The sequence below is a fragment of the Chelonia mydas genome, chromosome 6, assembly GCF_015237465.2.
Source record: "Chelonia mydas isolate rCheMyd1 chromosome 6, rCheMyd1.pri.v2, whole genome shotgun sequence".
Taxonomy (NCBI): domain Eukaryota; kingdom Metazoa; phylum Chordata; order Testudines; family Cheloniidae; genus Chelonia; species Chelonia mydas.
The window spans coordinates 112,673,550-112,699,894 of NC_051246.2; the positions used below are offsets into that span (position 1 = coordinate 112,673,550).

The window sequence follows — 26,345 nt, forward strand, 5'->3', positions numbered from 1 at the left end:
GGTTAGTCTCTAAGGTGCCACAAGTCCTCCTTTTCTTTCTACAATCAAAGGGTCTGACTGGGTAGGTGTACATGAACTACAATCCAGCTATCTTGGGTACTGGAGTAGTGAAATCTCAGCAGCATGGGCTGCAGCTAGCCCAGGGCTCAGGCGGGCTTGAACAGCTCATGCTGAAGCCTGTGCTGCCACAGTGTCACTGCTCGGGCACCTGAGCTAGTTAGATTAACACTAACTCAGGGGTGTCTGTTGGATCATATTAAAGAAGTTCTGTATTAAAATCACAAATGAGTTTGATTCCCCATAGTTCAAATTCCAGGGTATTACTAATTAAGAGTCTCTTCGTTTTTGGGACTGTTTCTCTCCCTCTATGAGTGAAACTTGCAAGCTGCTAATTGCGTTAGTACATTCTAAGACAGAGTCTGTTCTCAAAGCAATTCTTTGTAACAACAACTACTCACACAGAGAGAGACTCAAAGCAATACTCTGTAACAACAGAAACAGCCCCCAGAGACTCCCCGCCCTTTTGTTGTATTCATCTCGCTTTGTTAACAATTGTGATTAAAATAGAGATAGAGGATGTATGTGGATGGATGCTTGGTGTGGATAATAACTGAATGATCAGGGAGGTGCCAGCCTAAGAATCCAGTGTCCATCGGCTGAAGAAGGCGTCAAGTATAAATAAACAGAGGACCCCCGGAGAGCAGACTGGAATCCACCCAACAGCCTCAAGAATGGGAGAACCAAAGAACAAGATAACATCTGGCAGCACGGAGCCGTCTGGAATGTGCCATCTGCTGATTGATTTAGGAACAGCATGATGAAGCAATTCCCATAGACTGGCATAGGAAGAAATTCCTATAAAAATGGACTCTAGAAAGTGAGAACTTTGGGGTCTGATTCTGCAAACCAACTTCCAGGAGCATCAGATGTGCATCTGACAAGGCCCTGTTCCCTCCTCATGTCCAGGCCACCTGGCCAGTGGCTTGGCATGAGCAACTCTAAGGCTGGTAACTATGATAACAACCTTGCAGAACCTGTGTGTGTGTGTTTGTATGAATGAATGTGTGAATAAATATGAAATTGAATGGAATGTTATAGCTATAACTAACTGAGCAATTTATTTGAGCATGAGCTTTCGTGAGCTACAGCTCACTTCATCGGATGCATATGCATCCGATGAAGCGAGCTGTAGCTCACGAAAGCTCATGCTCAAATAAATTGGTTAGTCTCTAAGGTGCCACAAGTACTCCTTTTCTTTTTGCGAATACAGACTAACACGGCTGTTACTCTATAACTAACTGCTTACTATGATTCTTTCTGTATTCACAATAAATGTGGCATTTTGCCTTTTCCCCTTTAATAAGATCCTGCTGGTTTTTATTTTATTGGTATAACATGTCTGCATGAGCTGCAATTACACCCCTGGACTACCGTGTAGACACACCCACAGAAACAATGTGTTGGTAGCTAGCCCATCTGGTCAGTCATCAACAGAACAGTTCACCAGTTTTCAATTACTGGACTAACAGAGTACTGTATAGCTTTGCCACCCCCACTGAAGATACAGGTGAAGACATGATGTGAAGGGAAAGGGGTTGCCCAGCTGTAAGGCAGAACAGCATTTGGCCTGCAGAACACTTCTTGGTAGGGAAGATGCATGAGCTAGGAAGAATACAGCTGGGCTTTCAGATCCAAGGGTGAACTCGCAATTAGAACCGCCCCCCCCCCCGCCCACATCCTCCTGACACACACACACACATTTCCTTATTAGTACTCTTGAACAATTTGATCTGTAGTCAGACACAGTCACCATGGAAATCCACAAGGCCATTTCTACAGTCATTTTCAGGGCGAAACCCTCCAGAAAGACACAAGTGTTTAGAAAGCCTAGAAACTGGGAGTTAAGGTTACACTTTGAAAACCCAGCTCAAATATCAGAAAGTATGAAAGTGTAAAAGGTCACGTAACCAACCTCAACTCTGCCCGGTGTCATTGCCAGGCTGCCACCCTTCTACATATCTGGATGTTGAAGGACTTCCAGGTCGGAGATCATTCTCGGAGTTATATCCGCACAGCTACATCTCTCAAGGAGGTGAAAAATCCATCTGCCTGAGAGATGTGGTTGAGCAGAGCTAACCCCTGGTGTAGACAGTGCTAGGTCAACAGAAGAACTCTTCCGTTGACCTAGCTACCACCTCTTGGGGAGATGGGTTACCTACAATGCCAGAAGAACCACCCACCCTCCCATCGCTGTAGTAAGTATCTACACTGAAGCACTACAGTGGTGCTGCATTTTAAGCGTAGATATAGCCTTAATCTGCAGAAGCACATGGTGTCTGTATCTGTCCTCTCATCTCCCACAACACTGATGCACCCACCACTATGCTACATGGATACCAGCAGCACCTTGCCAGTAGCACCCTGCACTAATCACACCTTGTGCATGTGATGGAGGCATTTCGATGAGGGAGAATTAGAAAGTCTTGGTATTTTTGCACAATACAATACGGCAGAATCTGAACAAAGCACTCAAGCTCATGCTCCCGGGTGGCAGCCAAAAGTCAGTTCTTTATGTATAGTTTCCCCTTCAGTCAAAGCCAGTCTGCAGAATTCTCACATGCTATAAAAACTGCTCCTGCAGATAGATAGCTGTGGGGTTGCACTGGCACAAGGTCTCTGTCCCTGAGTACAGCCCAGCGTAGAGGTGGATTTGTTACCCGAACAAAATTCGCTGTTACACACTCTTGGGGCACTCACCTTTACCCAATTCCTAGGGCTCAGGGCTTACTCTCTGTGGGTTTGCAGGACCTTTTACCTGTAAAACAGCCTTACACAATAATATCCTTATTCTCTATTTATTAACAATTACCAAACAGAATACACATGTTAAGCATACAACGCTATGATCACCAGTCCTGATCATGCAAACGGACTTTCCCTGTTGGCCAGGCAAGGTCAGTCTCGTCTGGATTCTAGTTGCTGCACGTCATGGTCATGCAGAGGAATTTTAGCAACTTTGATCTTAGGCTGTGTCTTAGAGGTGAGTTCTTCTCCTTCTTCTTCCAGTTCTCTCCTTCTTATTCTTCTGTTCCTTCCGCTGGTCTCCTTGGACCCCAGTTTATATAGTGAAACTTGAGTCCTGCTAAGCTATACCTTAACCAATCATTTTACTAAAATTTTGCTAACCAATCCTAACATATTGTAACAACATTCTCTAACCATTCAGACCCCACCACTTTAATTAATTTACACCTAGCAAAATTAATTATGTAACAGACAGAAACAATCAAAGAACCAGACAGAGATCAGACAAACAATAAAGTGGGGACCATAAAGACAAAATAAAGAAATGAGGATTTCACAACCACAACCATTGATAATTGATTTCTTGCCAGACAGAACTCTATCAAACCAGGGCGGATAAAAATCAATGTGTTTTTTTTTTAAATCTAAAAAATCAGATTTTTTTAAATTTAAGTCGGATTTTTTTGATAAAATGCTTTTTGAGGAAAAAACTTATCTAAATATAGTTTTAATTAAAATACATTATAGCTCAAAGATATCTCATCATGGAATAGGGATTATAAATTCTAATTCTATAGGATGAGACAATATATTCATGTAATGTTTAATATGAAGTGAGCTGTAGCTCATGAAAGCTTATGCTCAAATAAATTTCTTAGTCTCTAAGGTGCCACAAGTACTCCTTTTCTTTTTGTGGATACAGACTAACATGGCTGCTACTCTGAAAGAAAAGTTTTGTAAATGAGTTCCAATAGTTCATGGATTAGGGATCCAATCTTATGGGGTTCCAGAGGCTTCTGTATAGATTATTTAGGTTAATCTTTCTATCTACCCCATGGGATTCAGTGCTCAGTCTAGAAGATACCATCAGAGATGCTTAGTTTTGCAGTTTTCAAACTGTGGATTTGTATCTCCAGAGGTAACATGCTTGTTAACAGCAAAAATGTTTTAAATAAATAAATAAATAGTATATAGAGGTGAGAAATAACAGACCTCAACTCTATTGCCCCTCTGCAAATTTGTGTACGCAGAGTCAATCCCTTACCTCTCTCTAAAAGTGCAAAGTTTCAAAAAGTTCAATGATAGAAGATTGTTGGGGGTGGACTAGATCTGGACAAGGAGAAGAAGTCTGGAGATAAATGTGAGAAGCGAGGGACATATGCTTGTTTTGTTAAAATATTATATGTTTGCTGTTGAAGAAAAAAATCCAGAATACATAATGTTGTTTTAGTTAAATAAAACAATTTAAATGTTTGTCTGTCTGATGTTCTCCTCCTAATACAGCATGGCAAGAAAATCCTCCAAATGAATAACCCGTTGAACTGGAGACTGTTGACCTCCCAGTGACTTCATAAATATCTGCTTCAACTACCTTTGGTAAGTGAGATAACCAAACACTCATTCATTTTCTGATATAGCTGTAAAATTACCGGTAATCTGAAAAGTTTTCAAAATAAATCATTGTTTAAAAATGTATAGTGTGTACCTTCTAAAAATGAAACTTACATCTATCTCTCAGTTGTGAAGAATATGTATTAAGGTTATAACAACCAACAAGAATGCACTTTTATGTAGCAATCCATGATTAAATCGAGTTTTCCTGACTAGTGATTTAAATCATGATTTAAATCAAATCCACCCTGTATCAAACTAAGTTTTCTTTAACCATCTTAAGATCTGTTTCTTTATCTGGTGATGGTGGGTGCTATTAGGACAGGAGCACCTTCTTAACAGCCCGGTATTACATTGTTTTAATGTAATTTAGATGGAATGTTAGGATGTGACTTCCTGCTTCTTAGCTAATGGCCGCTGCTCTTCTAATATGGCTGCACACAAAGACCTTAGGCCTCACAATATGGCTACTGGAAAAGGCCTTATCCTTACAGATTCACGTGGATTTTCTCTCAGCCCTTTATTCTTACTTTTCTTTTCTTCTCTTTTCTCCCCTCTGAATTGGTTTGGTTGGAAGGAGGCCCCAGTTTAAATCCAGTCATTGCATTTCACTGTAAGAGGCAACCTTTGATTGGGAGGATCAGAAATCACATGTAATGAGAGACAAGTAATATTGACGATAAATCTCCTGCACCATTTGCACCCAGAGAGCAGACAGGGAATTATGCCATGGCTGGTGTGTGGAAGGTAATTTGGTGATGCTTCACATAGGCACTGACTCCGTGGGTGCTCTGGGACTGGAGCACCCTCAGGGAAAATTAGTGGGTGCTCTGCACCCACTGGCAGCCAAGCTCCCCTCTCCCTCCCCCACACCTCCTCCTCTGACACCTCGTCCCCTGAGCGCGCCGCGTGCCTCCTCCTCCACCTACGTCCCAGCGTTTCCCGCCCAGACGCCGCCAAACAGCTGTTTGGCTGCTCCGGGGGGTGGGAGAGGAGCGGGAACATGTCGCACTCAGGGGAGGAGGCGAGGAAGAGGCAGGGCCGGGGCGGGGATTTGGGGAAGGAGTCAGAATAGGGGCAGGGATGGGGTGGAGTTGGGGTGGGGACTTTGGGGAAGGGGTTGGAATGGGGGCGGGGCCTCATGGAAGGGGTGGAGTCAGGGCGGGGCAGGGAGCGGGGGGCGTTGAGGACCCACCGGCGGGAGTAGAAGTTGGTGCCTATGCCTCAAGATGGTAAACTCTTTTCAGGAGTATGTGTTTTCCAGATTCAAGATTGCAGGGCTGAGCAGCAGTTTATTGAGTGCACCAGCATATGCTCAGTAGGGTATGAGAAGGACACCGAAGCCTTGTCTACAGCTGGGGTTTGCACTGGTGCAGCTATAGGGGTCGCTGGACACCAAAGGCTGATCAGGGCTAATCCCAAGTGCCGACAAGGAATATTTTTATATTGGTACCTGTAGAGCTTTCCCATTAGGCCTAGGTTGGATCCTTCCATCACATCACTGGCTTATCACCAGTGTTTGCTTTTCCTTTGCCATCCACTCACTCCTCTTCAAATTAGCATCCAAATCTGCCATGCAACTGAGGAGGAAACCGCATCCCAGCTTCTGCATGGGAGCTGCTGTAGAGCATTGCTGGTGTGTTGGACTTCGCGCTGTTATTTTAACTGCTCAGTATCTTAGTGTAAAATAAGCAAGTAGATTATTTAGATCTGGTACCTCAGGCCACCATGTTGCAGACTGTGATGGCCTGAGGGCAGAGACCTTGTCTTCTATGTCAGAGGTAGGCAAACTACGGCCCGTGGGACACATCCGGCCTACGGGTCCCTCCTGCCCAGCCCCTGAGCTCCTGGCCGGGAGGCTAGCCCCCGGCCCTTCCCCCACTGTCCCCCCTCCCCCACAGCCACACTGCCATGCAGGCAGGGCTCTGGGTGGGGGGCTGCGCGCTCAGGCAGGGCAGTGCGGCAGTGTGTCTGGCTCCAGCTGGGGGGCACGGCTGCCAGACATGCTGCTCTGAGCGGCATGGTAAGGGGGCCAGAGCGGGGGGTTGCATAAGGGGCAGGAGGTCCCGGGGGGCAGTCAGGGGACAGGGAGCAGGGGACGGTTGGATGGGGCGGAGGTTCTGGGACAGTCAGGGGATGGGGAACAGGAGGCGGTTGGATAGGGCAGAGGTTCTGGGGGGGCAGGGGATGGGGAACAGGAGGGTTAGATAGGGAGTGCTGTCCCGGGGGGCGATTGGGGGGGTCCCGGGACGGGGAGGTCAAGGGACAAGGAGCTGGGGGGAGGAGCTTGGATGGGTCGGGAGTTCTGAGGGGGGCAGTCAGGGAGTGGGAAGTGGGAGGGGTCGGATAGGGGTCGGGGGCCAGACCGTTTTGGGGGCACAGCCTTCCCTATCCGGCCTGCCATACAGTTTTGCACTCCGATGTGGCCCTCGGGCCAAAAAGTTTGCCCACCCCTGTTCTATGTGAATATTCACCACCCACACCTATGGCACTGCAGAAATAACCTGGGGCTTTATTGATTGCAACCACCGAATCATCACAGAGAGAAAGATTGGATCTCAGCCCATTCTGGGCTTGAAAGGGTTAAAGCACTTAACAATCACTAACTAGCCAAGTGACTACACTGATCCTTAGCTCTTCTAACTGTCCCCATAAGCAATCCGGTATATTTTTGCTGCTCTTCTCTGAACTCCTTCCCATTTGTCAATATATTGCTGGGACTGAGGCTCCTTATTGCACACACAGGCAGACACACCCCTGACCAGTGCACAGAGAGAAGAGGTGAACAAAGTATTACCACTACCTGAACGCACACAGAGGTCTCCTGGTTTATCCTTTCATTGCACAAAACAAGCCAGTGAATCATTCAAGGGAATGCAGGACAGTTGGTTAAATACACCAGTTTCAACTGAGATTTGGTTGGAGATGCATTTGGACCGCAAAGCAAAAACTGGTGGGGTTCAAATTCACAAGGGTCAACACCAAAGAAAAGTGGGCCAAATTCATTTCTCCTCTTGCAGACTTGCCTGGGATTGCACGGCCACAGTGGTAATAGGTCAGAATGTTGCCCAGGGCTCACACAAGCCTCGGGCGGAAAAATATACTTGCATGGTTCATTTTGGGGCTAAGGGAAGATTCCCTTTTCCCTGCTGCACACAGTGACCTTCAAAAGAATCATGGCGGCAGCCAGATGAGTGTTTCTGGACTCAGGTACATAGGTTCATCCACTCCAGGGCATTGTAAATCATTACTCTCCTTTTCCTGGAATTTCCCCAGGGCCTAACATTTATTTTGTTATCAGTGCAAGAGTGAAAGTGAAAACAGCTCTCCGTGCCCAGACAGGTGAAGCAAACTGCTGCACGGGATTTTTGCCTGGGAGACACTGCTTTTCTTCCACGTACAGGCTGTTTTCAATAAAGCCCTCTGGAAATCCAGAAGAAGAGGAGGAGGAGGAGAGCCTCACTGTAGGGAGAGGGATCAGCTGCCAGGCTCTGAGGAAAGCAAGGAACTGCTGCTGCCAGCTAAACCAGGTGAGTTTCTCTGGGAGCCACTGCCAAACCCCCTGTGCCCTGCAGGGAACCTGAAAGCAGCAAGAGGCTGCCATGTTCATTCCCAGCTACCTGTAGAGCACAGGAAGGAGCCATTAGACATGCTCTCCAGAGGGCCTGCTCGGACAGGTATTGTTTCTCTGGCTTTTCCTGTGGTGGCCCACCACTGTAGAGGGTAGTCCCAGGACTCTGAAATGCCATGTGAACATTTAGCCTGGCCTCTAGCATAACACGGGGCATTGAGTTTCTCCTTGGAAATCTTGCACCAGCTGTATTTTGATGCATCTGGTCCCTACTGCCTCCCCCCGATCCCCACACATCACCTCTAGCCCCTGCTGCCTTCCCTAGCCCACCACCATCCCTGGGCTCCCTATTGCCCCAAGGCCCTGCTGCTCCCCCGCCATTGCTCTAAGCTCCCTTCTTCAGCCTCACACCCCAGGCTCATCCTGCTCATTGCCTCTTGATCACAGTGCCCAGTAAGGCCAGCCCTCCTGAAGCTCCCCCACCCTGTGCTGAAGCCTGCCACCGGAGTCCCGCGGCTGAAGCTCGGGGTAGAGGGCTGCAGGGAGGGGCCGCGGCTTTGCCCCCTCCCCCATCTCTGCCCAGGAGGCTGTCCTGGCCACAGGAAAACCCTGTCGTGGCTGCATGCGGCCACGGTGGCTGCATTTGAAAAATGCTGTACTAGGTAGCAACATGTGAGAACTCCATGGTTCTAAAACTAAACTGGCTCTTTATTAAGAGAATTATTTACAGAGGTGCTCTAATGCAGTTAGTATTCCAGCCTCGGGTTGCCAATTTTGGTTGGAGTTATTCGTGGAGGTTTCATTACATGACATAATCTTTAATTAAAGATTAATCTCTAATTCCTAGAGACTCCAGGCCAATCCAGCCATATGCATAGGCAGGCACTAGGAAACAGACTAGTTTCCTAGTGCCTGCCCCGTACTTCTTTCCCTCCTTCAACATGTGCTCCTCCCTCCAGCCACGCAGTTTGCTACAGGTGGTTGGCAGGCCACTTCCCACTTTCCTTCCCACTGGGCCAGTGACCCAAGCAAAGAAGGAAGTGTGACTCAGAGGTACCATTTTCCCTGGCTCCAGAGGAGATGCAATCTACAACAGCCCTTTAACAGACACCAGTTACATACCCCTGTCCTTGCACTGGCACAGCTCTGCTGGATGGTGCCTTGGGAAAGGGCAGAATCATGGGTCCGCCTACTTGTCCATTGCAGAGAGCAGTCACCATGCTGAGCTTGCTTCCCCCCCTCACCCCGCGCCCCGGACCCCAGCCATGAGGACACAAAATTTTTTTTTTTTAATTGAAAGTTGTGAGCCTGGTGAACTAGATGAATGCCTCGCCGAAAAGTGCCAGGTCCCTGACCTAGTGAAGCCCAGCCCAATTCAAGCCCCCAGCTGCAGCAACAACAAGGGTTTAAGTACTTTGGGCTGGGGCCTGCCTTTCTTTGTGTTTGTGCAACATAGAGAGGCCCTGGTCTGGGCCTTTTGACCCTATTGCAATAGAAATGAATCAATTCAGAAATAACAGCAAAGATATAAAATTTAAGATCTTGAGTGAGACTTTTCGTGCACACCCAGACAGCTCAGTAGGACTTTAGCCCTAGTAAAATAGAGTCTATTTCTCTCACAGTAGACGGATCACTATCTGAGGGTACATCCACACTACAAAAAAGGGAAGAAGGAGGATCCTGGGAACTACAGGCCAGTCAGCCTCACCTCAGTCCCTGGAAAAATCATGGAGCAGGTCCTCAAAGAATCAATCCTGAAGCACTTACATGAGAGGAAAGTGATCAGGAACAGTCAGCATGGATTCACCAAGGGAAGGTCATGCCTGACTAATCTAATCGCCTTTTATGATGAGATTACTGGTTCTGTGGATGAAGGGAAAGCAGTGGATGTATTGTTTCTTGACTTTAGCAAAGCTTTTGACACGGTCTCCCACAGCATTCTTGTCAGCAAGTTAAGGACGTATGGGCTGGATGAATGCACTATAAGGTGGGTAGAAAGCTGGCTAGATTGTCGGGCACAACGGGTAGTGATCAATGGCTCCATGTCTAGTTGGCAGCCGGTGTCAAGTGGAGTGCCCCAGGGGTCGGTCCTGGGGCCGGTTTTGTTCAATATCTTCATAAATGATCTGGAGGATGGTGTGGATTGCACTCTGAGCAAATTTGCGGATGATACTAAACTGGGAGGAGTGGTAGATACGCTGGAGGGGAGGGATAGGATACAGAAGGACCTAGACAAATTGGAGGATTGGGCCAAAAGAAATCTGATGAGGTTCAATAAGGATAAGTGCAGGGTCCTGCACTTAGGATGGAAGAATCCAATGCACCGCTACAGACTAGGGACCGAATGGCTAGGCAGCAGTTCTGCGGAAAAGGACCTAGGGGTGACAGTGGACGAGAAGCTGGATATGAGTCAGCAGTGTGCCCTTGTTGCCAAGAAGGCCAATGGCATTTTGGGATGTATAAGTAGGGGCATAGCGAGCAGATCGAGGGACGTGATCGTTCCCCTCTATTCGACACTGGTGAGGCCTCATCTGGAGTACTGTGTCCAGTTTTGGGCCCCACACTACAAGAAGGATGTGGATAAATTGGAAAGAGTCCAGCGAAGGGCAACAAAAATGATTAGGGGTCTAGAGCACATGACTTATGAGGAGAGGCTGAGGGAGCTGGGATTGTTTAGTCTGCAGAAGAGAAGAATGAGGGGGGATTTGATAGCTGCTTTCAACTACCTGAAAGGGGGTTCCAAAGAGGATGGCTCTAGACTGTTCTCAATGGTAGCAGATGACAGAACGAGGAGTAATGGTCTCAAGTTGCAATGGGGGAGGTTTAGATTGGATATTAGGAAAAACTTTTTCACTAAGAGGGTGGTGAAACACTGGAATGCGTTACCTAGGGAGGTGGTAGAATCTCCTTCCTTAGAGGTTTTTAAGGTCAGGCTTGACAAAGCCCTGGCTGGGATGATTTAACTGGGACTTGGTCCTGCTTTGAGCAGGGGGTTGGACTAGATGACCTTCTGGGGTCCCTTCCAACCCTGATATTCTATGATTCTATGATTCTATGATTCAATGGCACCGCTACAGTGCTGCTGTAGTGTAGACACCTCCTACAACAACAGATTTTTCCATCGCTGGAGTTAATCCAGTTCTCAGACAGGCAGTAGTTAGGTCAACATCTGAATTCTCCCATTGACCTAGCTGTCTCCCCGGAGGGGGTTTGGTCACCCTAATGACAGCACGCAGGGTGTGACATTTTTCAAAGCCCTGAGCAATGTAGCTAGGTTGACCTAAGTTTTAGATGTAGGCCAGGCCTTTCTCTTTTGCGTGCTGGCCCCGCTGAACTTGCCTTCCTTTCTACACCTGCGCTGTGCAGGTTGGTGCCTTTATTGGTCTGTTATCGCTCTACCTGCTACTGTTGTCTTTCCGATCCTTAGAGCACAGGCTGCTCTCTGGTCCCTGGTCTCTGCGGAAGTCCTCTGACGCAAGTCTCCAGCTTTTCCTTCTTGTGCACTCCCTGTGGAACTGCCTACCATTCGATAGCTAACCGCATGCAGCTCATAAGGCTGGGATGTGGCATTTACTTCCAGTATCGTCCCTGGACGTTGGTCTGTTCGCAGAAGCAACATTTAAACCATAGCTCTTGTGGGCTGGAGAAACGTAGCTGGCTGGAAGTTTCAGCACAATGTGGAGGGATCATCGTTTCCAGTGGTTCTAATCAGGTGCTGAGCTGCCAGTTTTGTAAAGGTTTTGGGTGTCCCCCAAGCCCTCTAGAAAGAGAGTCAGGGTCAGGGTTGTATGCTATGTCTATTCTTTCAAATGTGGGGTTGCATGGCTTTCCCTGTACACACCTGTACAGCTAATAGTGCAATACAATCGCCTTTTGGGGATATCCGTCTGGGAGCACTCTCCAAAAGGGTCTTTTGGAAACAGTGTGCAATGTGCATTAATTTGTGACTTGGATGACAGTGCTGTGCAAAGGAGGAAGGGGAAGCAAGGACTCTCATTACATACTTATGCCAGCTACCAGGCCCTTGGAGCTGCAGGCTCACTGTCTCAGGAACAGGCAGGAGGCAGAAAATGAGAAGAGCATTGGCTCCACCTCCTCACTCCATGGCCAGCCCAGCTCAGCAGACTTGAAGAGGTGCTTTAATTTGCTGGTAGTTTAGAAGTACTTAGGGCCAGGGAACCACATTAGTATCAGGCCCTGCCTCCATCTCAAGCAGCAGCAGCATCTGTGGGAAGAAGAAAGCTTTAGTCGGGACCCTCCCTTCCCAGCCAGCCAGAGACTTGAGGTCCCAGGCATTCACATCACAGCCCGGCCTGACTCCCAGAGGCAGTGGCAGCACTGTCTGCATGGAGGAGGCAACTAGGGACCTTCCCAGGCTGGGTAGTGGGGCATTCAGAGCATTAAATGGGCTTTGGTAATCATCCAGATACAGAAGTCAAACCTCCTTTGAGAAAGCTGGGGAGGCACTGTGCCCCTAGGGGGCATCACAGGGGCATGGTGTCTTGCTCTTGCTCCAGGGCTTGCTCAGCGCAAGACTTAAAAAAAAAATAAAAATCACAATTTAGCTCTCTACCATAAAGAGAAATGAGATGAAATGGCTCTGAAAAAGATGTCAGCAGCTGGCTCGTTGCCTGCACTTGGGCTCCTAACATTAGCAATTGTGGGCAACTGGTTTTAAATGCTTCTAGTGTAGATAAGGCCTGTGAGACCAAAAAACAAAAATAAAAAAATCCAATCAATCAGCAAGCTGTTCCCAGGCTGGCCTTGGTTTGTTTGACTTTGAATTGCTTTCAGACAGTGTGTGCTATATAAAAGTTCATTGCATTTTGTAGCCTCTGCAGAACTGTAACCATGACAATTCAGAGCACAGAAACCATTATGCTTTGATTTCTTATTTAAGGAACTAGAGGTGAAAACTGAGGCTTTTCAGTGTGCTTTAGTCACTGCTATGTGATGTCTGTAACTGACACATCCACATCGCGAGCCACATTCCAGTGTTGAATGTCTGCAGATCTCTGTGCATAAACAAGGCAGCAGCAACCAAGCTCAAAGCTAACATGTCTGGGTTATAGGCTGTGAATGCGCAGATCTGGCTAATGCATAGATCTGCCCTAAATTGCTTTAAACTCAGCTGGAGGGGGAAACCAATGGTACCAGTTTAGGTACTGAGAGTGCATAGCATACCTGAAAGTACGCAAGAGGGCTGCTCTCAGGAATTGAACTGGGGCCCTCTAGACCTAAGAGCATGCATGTGCACAACTTGTGCTAAAGAGCCAGGCTCTGAAGGTAGGGGTATGGGACCCAAGAACCTCTTAATGCCAAGTGGCAAGGGGTGCAGAAAGGTTACAGGAATCACCTGATTCTCGTCTGTACATTCTGGTTCACCAAGAATGTCATGTGAAGTCTTAAATGAAAGCTGGTGTCACACGGGCCATCAATATCTTTGTGACATGGGTATGTACAGATACTCTGTAAGGAGTTGTGCGTATATGCAGAAAATATGTTTTTAAAGTCTGTATCAAGGTATTAGTCAACAGGAAAAGTGACAAACAGGTTGTCTGTCAGACAGGAGTTGCCTATCCATTTACATGTAAACTGAGTATTGTTTCATTCACAGTGGGTCCCCTATCACCAGTCTGAACTGAATGCAAATGAAGGATTGTAAGAAAGAACCTTAGATATAATCTAACAGGAAATGAAGCACAACGGGGAAGAAGAGAGCTTTATCTGGAGGTGCATAGCAAAAGTTTGCTTAGGTATATTGGGGATGAGAGGAAACAAAGGCCCCTTTCACTGCGGGAGTATAAGGGCTGCCATCAGGGTGAAGTGCTCTTGCTTTGTGAAACAGGAGTCTCAGCCAGGCTTGGTTGAAAACTCTGGAGAGAACTTTGGGTGAGATACGCTTCTTTAGACAGGAGGGTAACTTGGCCGTTAAGGTTATTATCTAGAAAGCCTGTTATGATTTTGTTTTTATGTGTCACCATTTGTCTTCATATTCTTACTCACTATCACTTGAATCTCTAGTCTCTGATAGGTTTCAGAGTAGCAGCCGTGTTAGTCTGTATTCGCAAAAAGAAAAGGAGTACTTGTGGCACCTTAGAGTAACAAATTTATTTGAGCATAAGCTTTCGTGAGCTACAGCTCACTTCATCGGATGCAACGAAAGCTTATGCTCAAATAAATTTGTTAGTCTCTAAGGTGCCACAAGTACTCCTTTTCTTTTTAGTCTCTGATAATAAACTTATTCTTGTTTTCACTATAAATACATCTGTGTGCTGTGGTGGTAAACAAAGACCTGGTCCAGAGTTGTCTCGTACAAGCTCGTGTGTCCTGTTCCTTTGGGAGCAGCAGGCCTCACTCTAAATTCTGTGAGAGTTTAGTGGACAAGGGGCTATTCATGCAGGGAACGCTCAGAGTATTTGGAGGTCGGTGTGTACCTATCTCTACTTGTACAGAGAGGGAGCAGTCTGTGGAGGCCTGAAAGGCCATGTTCATGCTGCCAAGGGCTCTTGTTTTCAAGGACCTGATCCACAGCAGGCATAGACAAGACTGCTTCATGCGCAGGGCAGGTGGTAGTGAGGTGCCTCACAACTGTGGTTATGCTGGGGTGCAACAAAGGCTATTATAGACTTGCCTCCTCTGTCAATTCCACAAAGTGGGGGACACAGAGAGTTGCTGCCTAAGGGTGACTCAAGAGACACAGCAATATCCCAGCATTACATAGATCCCATATAAGTCTTACTGCTTAATTCTGCTCTTGTCTGTTTTTTTTTGTTTAACTAGTTACTCCTCCTCCTTCCAAAAACCAGTTATTGCAAAGATAGATGAAAATAAGATGAGATAGATGAAAATAAGGCGAACCTCAGCTCAATGAGAAAATGGCATCTCCAGCAGAACCAGCAACCCCAGTAAAAAGCATTGAGGATGAAGGAACTGATTCTGTTTCCGAACTGAATAGCTCGCCCTTGAACAAGCAGGAGGCAAAGAGCCCCGAAAGTGCTCTCAATAGAATCTTAAGCTTCAGGAGAAGTAAACGAAGTCCAGCCAAAGACAAAGATGAAAATAAGGAGATACCTGAGCCCAGTGAAAAAATGGCATCTCCAGCAGAACCAGCATGCCCAGTAAAAAGCATTGAGGATGAAGGAACTGATTCTGTTTCTGAACTCAATAGCTCACCCTTGGACAAGCAGGAGGCAAAGAGCCCCGAAAGTGCTCTCAATAGAATCTTAAGCTTCAAGAGAAGTAAACCAAGTCAGGCCAATGACAAAGCAAGTGAAGACTCTGGCACCCTGAGAAGAAACAAAGGTTTTACACTGAAAGGCTTAAAAAAAAAAGAGGGCAGCAGTGCTAAAAATATGACCGACACCAGTGTGGACAAGAGTGGGGAGAATACGGGAACAGAGTACATTCAACGAGAACCTCTCTCAGGTAAGAGGTGAAATATAACCCACTGTAAAAACACTTGCTAGGATTCTAATAACATTCAATCAAAGTAGACTCTGCAAGTCCCCGCGCACAATAGAGCATTGAATGAAATGGACTTGCCTGGGTAGAGAATAGTCTGATCCCTTGCAAAGTCTTCTTGGAGTCTTTAAAGGTTGAGCACAGAGTACAGGTCTCCCAGATACCAAGGGAGACCCCATGAATGGGATGTTCTGTGGCTCCCTCAGATGTTACTTTATTAGCATTGAAGGATCCTCAAAAGGGACACTTGTCTTGATACATCCCTTTAATTTGCTATTTATTACAGTAATGCTGCTTCACTTTTTTTTTCAGGCCAGGTCATAAGGATGTGCACTCACATGGGCCATGTCTACACTAGAAAAATGGGTCTATAGTAACTGACCTTTACCTAATCATATCTCTTTCCTAGAGTGGACCCATAGCACCGCCTTTCAATCTGACTAAGCAACACTTCTAACTGCTTAGCCAAGGGAAAAGCATCACAGTGTTTCCGCTTAGGAAAAAGGTTGAGATGAATTAATACACTCTGACCTAACCTCGACCCACATTTCTAATCTAGGCAAGACCCAGAGGCCATTGTTGATGCCACTATATGGACTGGTTAGAAGGGCTCTGTCCCAGCTGTGACATCTGTTCCGGTGAAGATGCTTAAACTGCTTCACCTTGTTACAACGTGAGCTTTGTAAAATGGATCTAAGCCCATCTTGTCAGCTTTGCATACCTCATGGCCTAGATTCACAGATCATGCCCAGAAGGTACCATTATGATAATCTAAGCTCCCCTCCTGCATAAACTTGTGTCGTATTTCACCAGTAATCCCTGCACTGAGTTCAATTACTTGTGTCTGAATTAGAGCATCTCCTTTAGAAAGACACCCAATCTTGATTTAAAGATTACAAGTGATGGAGAATCTCCCACACTCAGTGGTAAGCTGTTCCAGTGGTTAATCACCCTCATTGTTTTAAAAAAGTGGGTTTTATTGCCAGTTTGAATTTGTCGACCTTCAGTTTTCCCAGCCATTCAACGTGTTGGGCCTTTGGCTGCTAGATTAATGAGCCATTTAGTATCAGATCTCTCTTTCCTGCCTAGGTACTTACAGTGACCAAATTGCTTCAAACTTTCTCTTTGATAAACTGACTAGACTGAACTCCCTTAGCCACATTAACACACCCAGAGCTCCTGTTTAGTGGGCTCAAATTCCCAGTGACCTCTGGGAGCTGGAAGGTGCTCCAGGGTAGGAGTCTCTCACACAGCAGCAAGGATCTCTGCTGTCACACCACTGCTGGATCCAGAAAGGCAGTTTTGTACACTCTCTATGTCTGGTTAGCAAGTGAAATAAGACTAATGAGCTGTAGTTCTTGCTGCGACAGTGGGAAATGGAAAATTTAATTGGGATCAGCCCCTTTTTGGACTCTAGTGTTCCACGATTATCATAGTCCAAATGGTGCATCACCCAACAAAATTTTGGTTCAAATTATTACTAGCAAACTACCCTCACTCCTATGGCATGGCGTGGTACAATGCTGGCTGTTAGTGGTCCCTTAGAACTGTATTTTCAAGGCACTTTTATCATCGTTTTTCAAAATCTGCACAGTTGATAACTCAGCTGAGTGGGAGTGTAAAAGAAGGCACCCACTCCTAAAGTGACTGGAGACTGAGAATGAAAGGTACATGGATTTCCCCCATCCCTCCCAGACTGGGTAACAGCATACACTACTTGGAAACCAGGGTTACAGCGAATAGTCAGTACCTAGTAGTTATGTGCAGGTCTGTAAAATGACTGGGTCAGGCCAGCCATGGTGGGACTCCTTTGGCTTCAAGGAAGTTACAGTGGGGATGAGTCAGAGCCATTCTTTGAGATCTTTTTAGTAGACTCATGCAAATATTATTATTTCTATTACAATAGCACATAGGGGCCTCAACTGAGATCAGGGCTCCATTGTACGAGGCATTGTATAAACATAGATAGGAGAACACTTGCCCAGAAAAAAGTTACAATTTGCCCCAAGTCACAAGCATAGCAGTCGGAGAGCTGGGAGAAAGGGATCTAATCCCAGCTCTCAATCCAGGGCTCTCTCCAGTAGATCTTGCCTCCTCGGATGACTTGATGCAGCAGTCTTATGTTCAGTCTGAAATCTGTGCAGCCAGACCGGTTTACAGTGGCCACTATAGGAACAATGCCATATGATGCATATTTGCTTTAAAATACAGAGTACAAACCAGAAATATCACCACAAATAAGATCTCCAGCCTGAAATATATTTAAGCAGAGATAGGCTTGTGCCGCCAGACTCAGGTTTAGACTCCAGCCTAAGCATCTACACTGCAATTTCGTAGCCCCGCAGCCCCGCGAGCCTGAGCCAGCTGATCTGGGCCAGCTGTGGGTCTTTCATTGCAGTGTAGACATACCCTGAGAGACATGGCTCTGATATTTCAGTGATTTCATCTGAACGGTATTTCTCCTCTATGTCAAACAGGAGTTTAGGAGATTAAAGGTGACCTGTCACATACATGCAGCTGGAATGCCACTCTTCAAGCAGGATGCAGTAGAGAGACAAAGCAGCCCCGCAGTCGTGACTCAGACACTGCTCTCTCCTGTGGTCTTTACTGTTGTAATAGGCACATTAAATATCTAAAAGTAAACTCATAATCTGCTCTCTCCCCAACCCATGTTCTCTCTGCAGTCATGGAAATAAATGAACTTATTCAGAAAAAGCAACTTTTGGAGACATTTGCAAGCATCAGGTGTTTGGAGAATGAAATTATAACTGAAAAAGAGGCCAAGAAATATGAAGACAATCCTACAGAATATGCCCGGAAAGCCAAGGATGTGGATTTGCTTTGTAACTCTGTTGCTAACTCAATCAAATCCATTGTGGAGGAAACACTTGATCAGTCCGATATAGATGAACGTTTGTTGACTTCTATGGTGACCTTAATCTCCAAGGAAGAAGAAGCTCATGCTGATGTACAGATTCCTGGCTCTTCAGAATCGGACGGCGTTGGCAGACCCAGAAAATGGCGAGACGTGTGGAAGGAAGCTGTCAGAGGGAGTGCTGAAAAAAGAGTCTGTAATGTGCCTATTTCATTGAAAGAGGACAACGATTCTTGGCTCGCTATCCATTTAGGGTTCCTCAGAAAATATGTTAGTGAAGATTTATTGAAAATCAAGCAGTCAGTACAAAAGTGTTACCCAGATGACTATAAAGTCTGTGGAAGATACGTGGAGTCCTTTCACAGTGCCATTTCTTCACACCTGCAGCGTCTCTTGCAGAGACCCTTGGAATTCAGTGAACTTTACGCATTACTTGATTGGGTTGTTAACACATACTATAGGTAAGTTACTATTCCCCATGCCAACTCTCTCCCCTCCAAATAGTAATTTAGCTCTGAATATCTACAAGGCACTTCAAGACACTTAGTTATTCTTGGGTTGCCATGTGAATAAGACAGATGCAACCACTTGAACTATAATGGCAGGTACCAATCTGATCAAGGATAGAGGCAAAGGCTTGTGCGTAAAATGCTTACCACATGCATCCACTGTACATTTAGATTGCCTTGTTTCTCTTAGTCACTGACTTGCAGTGCTCACGATACCCATAAGTTCCACTTGCCAATGTTATATTTCAGCTCTAAGAAAGCTCAGTTCCCCCCCATGGAAACATTTTGCGAAGCACAGCCTCTATTAGCAGATCTTTCCAGCCGTAGTGCATGGAGCGTGGAGGAGCTGCACCTGTTTAAGTTGTGATGCAGGTTGGAAAGAATCCACACAGCCACCTGTCCCTGTTGATAGGGTGACCATACATCCCCGTTTGGCCGGGACAGTCCCTTTTTTAAGCCCTGTCCCAGCCGTCCCGACCTTTTTGGCAAAAGGGGCATTTGTCCCATTTGCTCTTGCCAACTTGATCAGTTAGCAAGAGCAAGCAGGACAAATGCCCACTTTTGTCGAAAAGTGGGGTACAGAGGAACATGCGGGGGTGGAGGCGAGTGGTGACACCAACCGTGGGCAGGAGGAGAGGAAGGGTTTGGGCGGGGGGCAGGCAGGGCTCGGGGAAGCAGCGACACCAACCCCACCGGGGAAGGGAGCTCAGGTGATCAGCTCTGGCCAGCCCCACATGGCGGGAGGGAGGGCTCAGGCTAGCCCCACGCGGTGTCCTGTTTTCCCTTTGGGAAATATGGTCATCCTACCTGATGGCCACCCCCTGAGCATGGCTATGTGGGACGCCACTAGATGGCATTAGCCCAAAGGAAAAGAGGAATTGGCTCAAATAAATAACTTTAGAGGTGTGGGGTCTCAGCACCTCTAAAAATTATTTACAGTACAGTAGTAACCCAGATGTGCTTGGTGGTATACAGAGTACAGATACGTAAGATGACATTGGGGCTGGGACTAGCAGCTTACTGAGTCTAAGGGTTTGTTCACATGGTGCAGCAATGTGCACTACAGGGGAGCGATGTCTACAACGCACCAACATGTTGTGCGACAAACTGGCCCACGTGGACCTCACTGGTGCACACTAAAAAGTTCTGTTTCAATGTTAACACACAGGAGGGAACTTTTAGTGAGTCCCAGCAGGGTCCACATGTCTAGCTGGTGCACAAGACATTGGCGCACTTTAGAAGTCACACCTTTCTAGTGCGCATTGCTGCTCCATGTAGATAAGCCCTACAAAGACAATAGAAATACATGAGGGGTGGAGGGAAAAGGATACAATATACAAGTCAGCTGGACTTGTTTATGATATGCTGGTTTATATGGATTCTCTACCTACCCGTTAGTGGCTGGCTAATTTCACAGAGGCATCACTGCAGATGAGGGTGGGTCTTAAGGGGGAACCTGAGTAAGGAGAGGGCAGGCCAACCAGCACATTCCAATGACACAGAAGTAAACACAAAAGCAGTTGCAAAAGAGGTGAATAGATTGGGCCACATATATATAAGTGCTTAACTATTGATTGAGGAGCTTAGCTTTATGCTTCCCTGTTTGAAAACGGTGATTTAAATTTCATTTTATATGAAGTTGTTTACTTAAACTGACGTCATCAACTTGAAATCTAGCCATAAGTTTCGAGTACTTTCAGATACTACATCTGCCTGAGTCCCCTTGCCAGTTTTTGTGAGTTTACAATTGCATTTTTCTTATTTTAAGAAATATTTCCCCTCTCGTTACTGTGTGTAAAACCCACATAAACAGAGGAATCTGATTACACAGAAGGGAGATTGAAGCTGATTATGCCAAACATCCTGTCAAAATAAACTAAAGCAAACAAACTAAAAATCAAAAAGCAAAATACATTTCTCTTTCATATACAGTCATCTGAGTCTTTACTTGCAACAGCAGTGGCTAAAAAAAATTCAGACAGAAAGGTGCTGTCTAACTTGGATGTACTTTTAAATGAATGACACATTCATGCAGCATGCTGGAGTACACACTATTTGTACAGCTAATGACATCTTATACATTCCCAACCCACAAATTTGGCCAGATGACAGGGCAATACTACCAACTCTTTCCTAATAAGCTCTCTCTGCATTAGCCTGTCAGAATCCAGACTTGATTCAGTGCAGTTTTCATTCAACTTAAATCTGATCTTGCACTCCGTACTCAGACCTAATTGCAATTTATGGGAGTTTTGAGTACAAGATAAGGCCCCTTACGAGATGCTGTCATTGCAGCTGTCTTCCAGATATAGCTCTAGCGAACAGTTAGTAATTCATGTTCCACATTCAAGGAGGTGACAAACATTTTCTCTTCCTTCTCATCCCATATTTAGAAGACAGAGTTGTAAACTGATTTTGCTTGTGCAGAGTATGGATGGGTTGGTGGATAGCACATTTGAATATTGTACAATATTGAATCATAATGGCACCTAATCATGGATTTTTTTGCTATTGAGTAAGCAACACATCTGTTTCTACCCCAAAGTGGTACTTTACCTTCCCACTAATCAGCTGCCATGTATTGCATGGTAACTCATGGGAGAAATGAGTCGTAAAGGAAAAGTAGTTTATCAATTCAATGCCCTTTAAAGTCAGCCTCTAGTTCAGAGTCCACCCACTTCTTCCCTATGCAAGGAAATGTTTCTCAAGTCCAAACTTGTTTGTACCTTTGCATGATTTCCAGACACTGCCCTTCAGAATATCACCCAGATGACCTGAGCAGTGATCTTTCATTGTTATCTTCACAAGGAAATAGAGACATAGCGTGACCAGCTAACGCCAAAGAAAACAAACAAAAAAACCAAACCAATGTTACTGGAACAAGCTCTAGAAAAATCCCAACAACTCATTGTTAAATGAATCAGTTTCATGGGTTTTGTTTATTTTAAAAAAATAACTTTTCATGTCCAAGCAACACCGGGGGTTTCATGCTTTCTAAGCTAGGCTGAAACCTAGCCTTCAGAATCACTACGAGTTTGAGGAATTACAATTTCAAAGCGAGGACTGATTTCCTTGTTAAAGCTTGAAAGCACGCCACATAGTTTAAGCTTTAAGTAAATTTCATACAAGATGATAATTATGTAGCTCATGCAACATGAATATTCCATGTACTTACTCTCCAAGGCAACCTAATGTGTTCATTTGAATTTTGTAGCAAAACTCTCCTGGGACACCCTGATCTCCAAGCGGAGGTAAAGACTGTGAATCTCCCTCAGTTGTTACCATCAGAAACTTGGGATAAACTGAAAAAGGACTACGTGGATTCTCTAGAGGTAAGACTTTGGGCCCTGTTGTCTGGCTTATACAGGAGCAAATAATTCCAGCCTCCTACATAAAATATTCAGATGTCTCCACAGGGGAACACTCACCACCAGGGCTGCCTAGTGGTCAGGGGGGAGTACAGCAGGTTGTCTCCTTCCCTGATGTGCCCCCTTGTCAGTTATAGCTGTCTCTTGTAGGGCTGTCCCTTCTTTTGAGGCTCAGCCCTCCGGCTGGGTCACACGTCTCAGTCCAGCCCTTTCGGGGTATACCAGAAAAAAGTCTGATCACACGGAAGTCTTTCAGCACCTGCATGGGCTTCAGGGCCTTCCCCAGCTGGATTCTTCACCAAAGTAAAGGCTCCTATTGATGTCCCTTTTTTTGAAGTTGGTAGGAGAGTCCGGGCCCACCATCGCCACTGGACTCCTATCCAGGGCCCAGTGGTGGGCAGCTAAGTTCTGCACCTTGAGGTGCTAAGCAGCTGCCTCCATGAATCACTTCCTACATAAATCTCCCTTTTCTCCATGAGATAAATTAATGAACGGCAAATAACGTTTTTGACCTTTACAATCCATCATCAGTCTCTCCTTTGCAGGCTTTGTCAGATCTGCATTGCCAGGTCTCAGGGAGCGAGAGCTTCTAGGCAGCACTTCTCTTACAGGGTTTGATGCTGCAATAAGCTGAGCATCCTTGACTCCTATTGATATGGGGCACTCAGCACCAGGCAGAACCTGGCCTTAAATGAACAGAAAGAGGAAATGGAAGTGAGCTGTCTAAATGTACTGCTTGATTCCGATCTATTACACTGATGTGAACGCAGAGTAACTCCAGTGAAGTCATACATTATACAGACACAGGGACAATTCACAACCATACCTAGCCAAGTTTAAGAGAAACCCCCTAGAAAATATAATAGATTCATTTAAATGAGATATTTCAAAAATATGATCAGTGGAGGTTGCTTATTTATGTTTTTTAAAATTCCACTTGTGCTTTGAACTTATCGCAGTGACAAGCTTCATTACAGACTGATCAACTCTACCAGGTCTATGCGACAAAGTTTTGCTGGCATACCTGTGTTGGTCAGGGGTGTAAAAAATCCACACCCTTAACCAATATAGCTATGCCAGCACCTTCCTTTCTTGTGTAAATGCAACTATGCCAGCCAAAGGGTCCTTTTTCCAGTATAGTTTGTGTCATTTGGGGAGGTGGTGTAAGTGGACCAGCAAAAGATCACCTTATGCCAGTGTAAGCTGTATCTCCACGACTAGGGGGCCCTGCTGGTATAGCTATATCAGTGTAACTGCAAAGCCTGTCTAGCGTAGGCTAGCCCTAAAGTGGAAATTCTTGAGACAGTTGCGCCTATTTTGCTCAGTCAGGTATCTTGGCTCACTTGGTGTGTAGGGCTCCCCAGCATGTCAGAATGTGAAATGCTTTTGAAACTAGCATTTGGGGACCAGATTCTGATGTCTTTCCACTCAACAGGATCTTAATTGATCAGTGGGCCCGACTGACTTCAGTGGGACTGCTTACGGAACAAGGCATTATTCAGGACGAGTCAGGGCATCAGGATGTGGCTTTTTATGATTAAAATCAGCATTTCCAACCCTTTCTCCTACGGACTGTTTTGTTTCACCAACAGCAGGAGGACAGATTTAATATTCAGGAAGCAGAATTTGGTCCAGTCCTCCCAGTGTCAGACCAGAGTAACTCAAATTTTAATGCCAGAAGGGACTGTTAGATCATCTAGTCTGACTTCTTGCATAATACAGGCCATAGAATTTCACCAAGTTGATCCCACATCAAGCCTATAACTTGCAGTTGAGTATATCTTGTACAAAGACATCCAGTCTTGATCCATAGACTAAGTGATGGAGAATCTACCACAGCCCCAAGTAAACCGTTCCAGTGATTAATTACCTTCACTGCAGAAAATCTGTATCTTCTTTCTAATTAGTGGAGTGATTTCAGATTGAGTGTAACTGAGTGCCGAATATGATCCTTGAACGGTAACGGTCTCCTGATTTCCATTGGGGTTCTATAAAGATGGTAAAGGGTTTGAACATATGATTTTTTTTTTTTTGCACATGTCAGTTTTATACAGGTGACTAATAACTAAACGCGGCACACCAGCTAGGTGCCTGTGATTTGTAGGATGATAAGAAAAATTTGCTTTGTAGTGAATATTCCGGGTCTCAATTGCTGCCCCCACATAAAAGTCAGCAGGAGGGAGAGATTGTACCTCCCTTACTCACACTGGTAAGCATGAGCCTCATAAAGCAGCCAAAAGCACCCATTCTGGGAGTGAGCACTCACCCCCATGAGCAACGGTGGCAAGGTCTAGCCCCAGGAACGTCTGCTGTAGAGCAATACGTGAACCTTTCCAAGCTCCTCTTGCATGATGGTTTCCCAGGATGTGCACTACACAGTGTCTGTTTATTTACCTCTGTTTGTTTTATTAATGCTGATCTGTAGTTTTCCATCCCTCTCCCCTCGCTCCCCTTTAACATTTAGGAGAAAATAAAGCGCTATTTGGATAACATTCTGAAGCTGGAGACCACAAAAAAGTGGGAGGAAAATCAGCCAGAAACCTCGCAAACCGAGTACGACTCGTCGCTGTCCTTGGATATTCAAATGGTATTTGATGAGCTTGTATAGAGTACATTATTAAATATTCCATTCTGGTATGTAGGTGCTGCCTCCTGTGAGCATTTAAGTTAGTCACACACTCACAGAATACATTAGGAAGGGAAAAAATGCCGTTTATTACACCTTTTAGTTCTACCACTCGCCTCTTAGCTGCAAATTAAACCTGCTGTCAGTTGTGTCACAGACATAATGGGCAACTGATTTTAAAGTCTTTAAATCTCTTTGATTAGAATTTTTTTTTTAAATGGTTTGTTAGAAAAGCCTCTCCATTGAAAGAGCTACTTTGTTCCAGGGCTGCTGCAACCTCTGAAATGCTGCTGGCAGAGTGACAGCCACTCCAATTTAAACAGTATGAAAAAACAAAAGCTCCTACTAGCTTCAGGGGCTGTAGGATAATAAAGCCAGGAGGGTTTGGGATTCATTTTCATGACTTTCAAAGGGTTGAATCATTTCAATTAAATAATACTAGGGAGGAAAATACCAAAGATTTTTATTCTATTGCCATGACTCACTTTTCATAGAAGAATATTGCACATTTTTGATAACCAGAAAGACAGACTTGAATGGGATTAGCAGATGGGTAGGATGTCGTGGATGGCATTTGAGCAATACTGTAGCTTGTCTAACTTTCCAGACACAGCTAAAGTTGTGTGACTAGGAATTAGGATGGACCGTGGGGTTGGGGGAGGGGGAGGAGAAAGGGGACGGGAAGATAGAGAGAATGAATTATAATAGTCAGTACAGGAAGTGATTCAAGTACAAATAAGGATTTTGGAGTTAAAAAGGCGCCTGACCTGCTCTCAGTACAGCTTGCGTGAGCTGGGGTCAAGGCAGCTTCAAGCCACTTTTGTGGCTCCCTGATCACTACTCTGACTCTTAAGTTAGAGCTCCATAGCTGCCCTCCACCAACTGGAAGAGAGGAAACCTCCTACTGATCCATGCACATCTCCCCAGTGTTCAGACCAGCTACTCACGCTGGGTGCTGGGCAAAGAACCGGGCTTTAAACGAGGGCTCCGAAGAGAGAGATTTGCATCAAGGCATTTCAGGGCTGTTGATAATTCATCTTGGGTTGCTTAGACAGCACGTTGAAACATCAGACATGAATTACCACACCGTAAATTCTTGGTCCAGTCTGGATTATTGTTTTAAAAAGAAAGTGCCAAAATAAGTCTGATAAATATCATGGGGCTCTCCCCCTAGATATGCAGATCACTAACATTAGCGCTGACCCAGCTTACACAAGTTAATTGGACAAAGGCTTTTCTGCTGTTCTTCTTCCATTCACTGGATTCTCATCTGACTCTTTTCTAGCTCATTGGACAGCATAAGAAGGGATCTGGCAAAATCTTGGAAAGTCTGGAAACTGTAACTCTTGAGATCAGCATAAGAGAACTGAGAGAATTCATACCAAGGTCACTGCGGCTTCTGGCAACACAGTCCTTCCAAAATGAGTATCCTGGTGCCAACTCTCAGTAGTAGTATCCATACTGTGGGCCAAACACTAGTACCGGGCTCGCATGTGCTTGTTTCTAGGAAAATTAG

At 45.5% G+C, this 26,345-nt stretch overlaps 1 protein-coding gene across 1 annotated transcript in view; it reads left to right on the forward strand.

The window, feature by feature from the left end:
* The first annotated feature begins 14,894 nt into the window (after positions 1-14,894).
* The window catches only part of EXOC3L4 (exocyst complex component 3 like 4), a 31,825-nt gene continuing 20,374 nt past the window's right edge, over positions 14,895-26,345 (forward strand). Inside the window, exons 1-5 of the mRNA XM_043548889.1 lie at positions 14,895-15,415; positions 18,136-18,787; positions 22,050-22,167; positions 24,668-24,790; positions 26,115-26,215. Of these exons, the coding sequence (XP_043404824.1) occupies positions 15,079-15,415; positions 18,136-18,787; positions 22,050-22,167; positions 24,668-24,790; positions 26,115-26,215 (1,331 nt within the window). The 5' untranslated portion in view covers positions 14,895-15,078. The remainder of the gene's footprint in view (positions 15,416-18,135; positions 18,788-22,049; positions 22,168-24,667; positions 24,791-26,114; positions 26,216-26,345) is intronic.